The 6387-nt window shown below is 62.8% G+C and overlaps 1 protein-coding gene across 1 annotated transcript in view; it reads right to left on the minus strand.

The window, feature by feature from the left end:
* The window catches only part of BAIAP3 (BAI1 associated protein 3), an 8923-nt gene extending 4955 nt beyond the window's left edge, over positions 1-3968 (minus strand). The window contains exons 1-14 of the mRNA XM_006763938.2: positions 3827-3968; positions 3543-3630; positions 3287-3367; positions 2831-2938; positions 2400-2459; positions 2212-2278; positions 1914-2109; positions 1578-1622; positions 1384-1461; positions 1196-1298; positions 800-907; positions 618-713; positions 392-495; positions 114-234 (exon numbers count right to left, since the gene is read on the minus strand). Coding sequence (XP_006764001.1) covers positions 114-234; positions 392-495; positions 618-713; positions 800-907; positions 1196-1298; positions 1384-1461; positions 1578-1622; positions 1914-2109; positions 2212-2278; positions 2400-2459; positions 2831-2938; positions 3287-3367; positions 3543-3630; positions 3827-3957 — 1386 coding nt within the window. The 5' untranslated portion in view covers positions 3958-3968. The remainder of the gene's footprint in view (positions 1-113; positions 235-391; positions 496-617; positions 714-799; positions 908-1195; positions 1299-1383; positions 1462-1577; positions 1623-1913; positions 2110-2211; positions 2279-2399; positions 2460-2830; positions 2939-3286; positions 3368-3542; positions 3631-3826) is intronic.
* Between the last annotated feature and the right edge of the window lie 2419 nt (positions 3969-6387).

Below are 6387 nucleotides of genomic sequence, written 5' to 3' on the forward strand. Positions count from 1 at the left end.
TCCCTGGACATGAACCCGACGGAGAGAGGACTGGCCCTCACTGCGGGCCCCAGCCCGAGCAGGCCCGCGGCACGCCCTCCAAGAACGTTTTCAGGCCGCACGGCCAAGCCCACCTGCTCCTGGGGCAGTGAGGCCGCCTCTTCCCAGTGCCCCAGCATGTCCTCCAGCAGCCCCAGCAGGTAGCCGTAGTCCAGGGTGCAGGTCTGATGGTGGCGGCTGCTGACCTGCCAGTGCCTATGGGGGCCCCCAGCCCAGAGCCAGGGCAGCGGTGTCGGGCAGGACGCTACGTCTAAGAGACCCCTGAGCGCCGCGCCCACTCACGGGAATGGCCTTCTCATGCCCCGCCCAGCCAATGCCACCGCCCCGCCCCTCGTTCGCCCCGCCCACTCACAGCACCGCCAGTTGCAGGGCAGACAGGTTGTTTTGAGCGCCGTGCAGGCAGAGCACAGTGGCCGCCGGCGCGCTGAGGTCGCCCCGCCAGCTGCTGGAGTTGGGCTGGGGGAGGGACTGGGCGTGGGTGCAGGTGGGAGACCCCCATCCCCTCCCGCTGGCGGTCCCCGTCGCCTGCCTTCCCCAGGCCGTGCCCAGCTGCCGCGAGGACCCGAAGGCACCTCTACCTCCTCGGCTCGGTGCTCGAACTGCAGCAGACGGCTGAGCAGCAGCAGATAGGACAGGAAGCCTGACCGCCCGCGCTGGCTCATGCCCGTATCCCTCTGGAACACAGGGCCCTTCATCAGGGGCCTGAGCCATGGGCTGGGGTGCAGGGCCGGGGTCCCCACGGCTCCCCACGGCTCCCCACCTGCGTGGTGATCAGCTTGAGCACTAGCTGGCAGTCTCCCTGCACGCGGGAGGCGCTGGAGCGTGGTTCCAGCTTGAACCATCGGTCCTCGCCAGCCACGGGCACCTCCTGCAGGAAGGGGACTCAGAATGGCGAGTTCTCAGAGGCTGTGGGGCTGTGGGGAGAACACAGGCCTCCACGCTTCCCAGGGGACTGGAGTGACTAGCACAGAGTGAGCACTTGGGGTGCCGGGACAGAGTCCCAAGGAGACTGGCCCTGCGCCCCCCTTCAGTGAGGCTTTCCCCCGTGGCCCTAGAAGGATGGAGGACTGGGGGGGTTACAGGACACGTCAGTGCCCCAGGAGCCTCCGCACCCGCAAGCAGGTGCTCCGTGAGTGAAGCCTCCGCACCCACTCACCCCGATGGGTATGTTGAGGCAGCCCAGGAAGTCATCAGTGTGGTCCTCTGTGGGCCCCGCCTTCCCGTTGGCCCGGGCTGACTTGACAATCTGCTTGAAATACCTGAGCACAGCAGGGTGGGCATCACACGTGTGGTCTCTGGGGAGCCACCAGCACTGGGAGGGCACAAGGGTCCCACCTGCTGTACCTGCCCATGCCCTTCAGGCCGATGACTTCATTTAGCTTCCTGCATGCCTCCACCAGGGACACGTCATCGTCATGGTCCCTGAGGAAGGGGGCACCCGGCTTGTCTGGAGCCCAGCCCAGCCCCGAGTGCCCCCTCCCGCTACCCTCAGCCCAGAGGCACCCACAGCCCCTGCCTGCAGGGCACAGGGTCTATACCAGATGTCTAGGTGCAGCTGGTCCGTGCTGACATCCTCGATCTCACTACAAGGAAAATAGAGATATCCGTGAGGGGCTGCCCAGGACTGGGCAGGGACCATTTTAGGAGACACAGGGAAGCGTCCATGACAGGGTGTGTGGCCCTGAGGACACGGATCTCTGAGACTCAGTTTCTCCTCTAGCAAGTGGGCATATGAAGCCACCTTGTTTCCTAGGCAGGCACTGAGGCTACTTACAGGAGTCACCCTCTGGTCACAGCCACCCCCGGGTACCCCAGGGCTGGTCCGGCACCACAGGCAATGCCTCCCTGACCATCTGCTGGGTGAGGGGGCTTACAAGACGAAGTGCTCCTTCCAGACAGGGTTCAGGGTACTGCTCTTGACCTCGGTGACCTGGATGCTCTTCGCTGGCTGCGGGCTGCCACGCTTGGCACCCTTCCGGAAGCTGAAGCGCTGCTCCTTGTGTGGGCCTGGCTCCCGTGGGGTGCCCGAGGCAGACAGGATGCCCAGCATGCAGTACGGGTCACTGAAGCCTGGGACACAGTAGGTGCCTCAGTCCCTGACCCCAGACCCCCTCCTCTCCACAGTAACCAGGTCTGGGAGCAGCTAACACGTCCGGGCCAGTCCTTGCTCACCATTGGGGTCTTTGGCCAGCAGGTTCTTGGCACGCATGACGGACACTTTCAGGGCATATGTGGGGGCCTGTGGGCAGAGAGATGCTGAGGAGCCTCTAGGGGTTCAGCCCTGCCCTGTGCTCTCCACCCAAGTCCTTGAACATGGGCATGTGGCTGGTCAGCTCTGCACAGGCAGGTGGCAGCCTCACCTTGGCCTTCTTCACTCTCTCAATGGCCTCTGCATGCTCCTCGGGGCTGGTGCCAAACACCTGTGGGGGGCAGGCAGGTGTGAGGGCCCAGATGACCCCCAAAGCAAGGCCGCCATCCCCGTGGGGGCCTCAGGCATGGCCCCAGACAGGGACGCCCGACTGCAAATGTCATGGGTGGGGGTAGCACACAGGTGAGAGAAAAGATGTGTCTGCTTGTCCTTCTTACCCTTCTGTGTGTGCGTGTGTGTGTCCATCCTTCCGGTGTGCCGGTCAGCCTGTATGTGTGTCTGTCTGTGCGCGCACACATATATGTGTATGTTGTGTATATGGTGCGCATTTGTGTGTTGTTCAGGTGACTGATAGTGATGTCAGTGGTGGGCAGTGGTCCCGGTCCTTTTCAGAGCAGGACAGACCAGGCCAATGGGGCTCACCTGCTGAAGGTAGCTCAGCAGCGCCTCCTGGTCGTCCACTTGGTCAGGGCCCATGGTTCCTGCTCGATAGAGGACGGTGTACAACGCTTCCTCATAGAGCATCTCTACCTGTGGGTGGTGTGGGGAGCACACCCTGAGTCTCTTGCCACCACACCCCTGTTTCCCTTTAGGCTCCTTGGGCCCACCCTCTATGTGTCCAGCCCCCAGCCCTCAGCAGCTCCTCCCACTGGCAGAGATCCACGCCCTGCCTCAGTGCCTTTGCACCTGCCTAGCCCTCTGCCTAGCCCTCTGCTGGGGGCTGTTACTCATCCCTGACCTCTGCTCCTTACTCACTTGCATGGGGAGGCCCAGCCCACCACCCAGACACCTTTACTGTCCACCGAGTCCCAGACTCTGGCCTGGCACACAATAGGTGCTCGCAGCCCCACCCTAGGGCCGGAACCCCATCCCTCTTACCTCCTCCTGGGTCAGGGCTCTCAGGCCACGGTTGGGGTCCACAGGCTCGGTGGGGGCTGGCAAGCTGCTGCGCAATAAGACCTAAGAGGGGGTGCTGGGGTGAGGGTCTCCGAAGGTGGGGGTCCTGTGGCTGACTGGGTGGGGGGTGATCCAGGGAGGGGATGGAGGGGTGGAGGCCAGATGTGGAGGGGGCAGGTGAGGAGGCCGGGCACAATGCCCCCCATGCTACACAGCAGTGCCCGAGAGCCATCCTCACCTCAGGGCATGGCAGGCTCCGTCTGCCTTCCTCCTTCTTCAGGATGAGGCGCATCTGGGTGAAGAACTCCACGCCATCCCCCGGTTTCCTGCCGAGAAAGGCCAGGCGTGGGGTCACCAGTCCCTCCCCGAAGCTCACGCTCCCAGCACAGGCTGCCGGCTCAGGACCAGCCACCGGCCCGCATGACTGAAGGCAGGCCTTGGGCACAGCGCAATGTCCACAGGGCACCCCATGTCCTTGGGCACAGACCCTCCCGGGCTCCCTTTGGGCCGTGAGGCACCCACCAGGCCCCCGTGGCAGGCTCCTGCGGGTCAGCACTGGCGCTCCCCGGCTCCTCCTCAGTCCTGCGGCGGAAGGACGGGCAGACCTGCACCTGCCGGAGCACGCTGCTCTTGATCTCCAGCAAGGTGGACATGGTGGGGGCCTGCGGGCAGAGAGCACGCTGTGCCTTCCGGTCCTCCGTTCCTCCATTACTTCAGCAGCATTGCCATGCACTCCCCAAGAAGCTTCGCACAGCAGATTTAGCAATTACTAAATTAACCAAAAACCAACAGGAGCCATGATCCTGGGAACAGCCTGAGGCAGGAGGAGAGGGCACCTCGGCAAAGAGAGGGCTGGCACTATCGTGGCCACCAGAGGCAGGGGGGGTTGGGAGGGTCGAGGCCCGGGAGATCACCCCCCGCCCCGGGCTGTGCCAAGTCACTTGGTCTCTCTAAGTCACCAGCCCGGGCAGAGGGCCACTGTCATTTCCACTTGAGTGGAAGGGGCTGCTCCCTCTGAAGCCCCCAAAGCCAGAGTAGCAGCGACTGCTTGAGCTGTTGCCAGGGCAACCGCCAGCCGCTGTGTCTGCATGTGACAGGGGCTACAGGGGCTCTACATCTCACAGGCAAACGTGACGCAGGAGCCCAGTGGCCTGAGCTGCAGGGATGGATGTGTCTGTGAGAACCAAATGTTCAAGGTGGTGGTGCAGGGGGGCAGCTCCCTACCTGTATTTTCCACTCAGCATCTCCCTGCATAACGCTCAGCCCTGGAGAGGGGTGCTGCTCTGTTCCCCTCATTGGGATGAGGAAACTGAGGCCCCAGGGTTAGGAAGCTGCCCAAGGCCACAGAGCCAGCATGCAGCCGGTAGTGGAGGCCGGGACCCAGGGGGTCTTCTGACCGTACCTCCCTCCTCCCTTAGCCCAATGCCCAGATGGGGGCCACACCAGTGTCTGGGCACAGGTGTCTGGGAGTGATGGCTCATTCCGAGTTCTCAGAGTCGCCTCAGGTTCCCCTGGGATCCTGGGCTGGTGATGAACTCATGGCACCCAACAGCCTGGGGCCTGGGAGCCAACCAGCACCTCACCCAGAGCTTCAACAGTGGGCCTGTGGCCAGCTCCCCAGGAAGCACACATGGGGCAGGAGTGAGCCTGGCGCAGAGCTGCAGAGCCCTCTACCTGTGTGATGGGCCCCAGTGGGACTGCTTCCCAAGCTGTCCCTGCCTCCAACCCTCAGGGCCTGGACAGCAGCACAGAACACCCCTGCTAGTGCCCAGGCACCAGGGCCAGAACCACAGCTCCCATTGCTCCAGCCAGCAAACTGAGGCCAGCCATGTTGGCACTGGGCCAAGCCAAATGGCCGGGTCTGCTTGGTTCCCTGGTTGTGTCCAAGGCCCGGGGTAAATGGGAAATGACAATTCTGCAAATTGGATGCCTCATGTCACAGCCCGGGCCTGGGGTGACTTGCTCAGAGCCAGGATTCAAACCCAAGGCTCCAGGCCAGGCTGTCTCCCACTAGCCTCTTGGTGGTTCTGAGGCAGGTGAGTCTGGGGCGGCTGAGCTGAACCAAAAAGCCAGATCGGCCTCCTCAGTCAGTGTCCCCGTGGCCAGCTGGGCATCCTCAGAGGGCCAAACACCTTCAGGGCGCTGGATGCCATTCTCACAGAAATCAGGTCCCTGGCAACTTGGGGGTGGGGGTAGGGAGTGGCAGGATGTCCGGCCTCACATGCTAGTTCTCCACGCCATCTTCTTGGTCTTCTCTTTCCAGCCTGGCCCCTATTACTCCTTCCCCTCTTTTTCATTGATTTCTGATTCCCATCTCTCCCAGGCCTCAATGACTTCCCAGACAGTGTAAGCCTGCACAACGAAGGGTGATGCCCATCACAAATGCTGCTCCCTGGGGAGGGGCCCAGGAGTATGAATTATAACCAGCTCTGCAAGTGTTCTTAGAGCTCCATGAGACCAGCTGTCAAGGGTAGCTAGATGCTTCTGGAATGAACGCATGAACAATGATTACCCCGTGAGTTCATTATTCCTTCGAGGTCCCCTCTTACCGTCCTTACCTGTTTCCACGCAACGTTCTCCATGCAATATTCCTTCCCCCACTTCTCTCACTGACCCCCTTCCCCAACCCGTCCGTGCTGCCCACGGGAGCCTGGGCCCCCACCGGTTTTGTAGGGGTCTTCCCCCCAGTGGAGGGAGGGTGGTCCAGGAAGTTCGGAAGATGATCAGATGAGTATGTATATTTTTAACCCCGCTAGCACCCTGGGGTAGGCGAAGGAGATGGGCGGGCTTTCACTGACTCGGATTTCGGGGAGGCTAGGGTCCTACGAGAATCGTGGGAGGGTGGGAGGGACCGTGCGCTGGGGCGTCTTCCTTCCCGGCCGGTTGCCTGGGAAACACCGCAAAGCGTCTTCAGGGTCCTCAGCCGGATCCCACCCTGGGGGCAGACTGACCAGCCGCCCCTACCCCGACCCCCTCCCACTCCTGTGCTCCCGGGGGCGTGGGGGAGGGCGCACAGCGGGGCGCGGGTAGAAATGCCGGAGATCCGCTCCTCCGAGCTCCCACCTGCCTCAGTTTCCCCGGGG

Source organism: Myotis davidii, unplaced genomic scaffold (genome assembly GCF_000327345.1).
Source record: "Myotis davidii unplaced genomic scaffold, ASM32734v1 scaffold599, whole genome shotgun sequence".
In the NCBI taxonomy this organism is placed as follows: Eukaryota; Metazoa; Chordata; class Mammalia; order Chiroptera; family Vespertilionidae; genus Myotis; species Myotis davidii.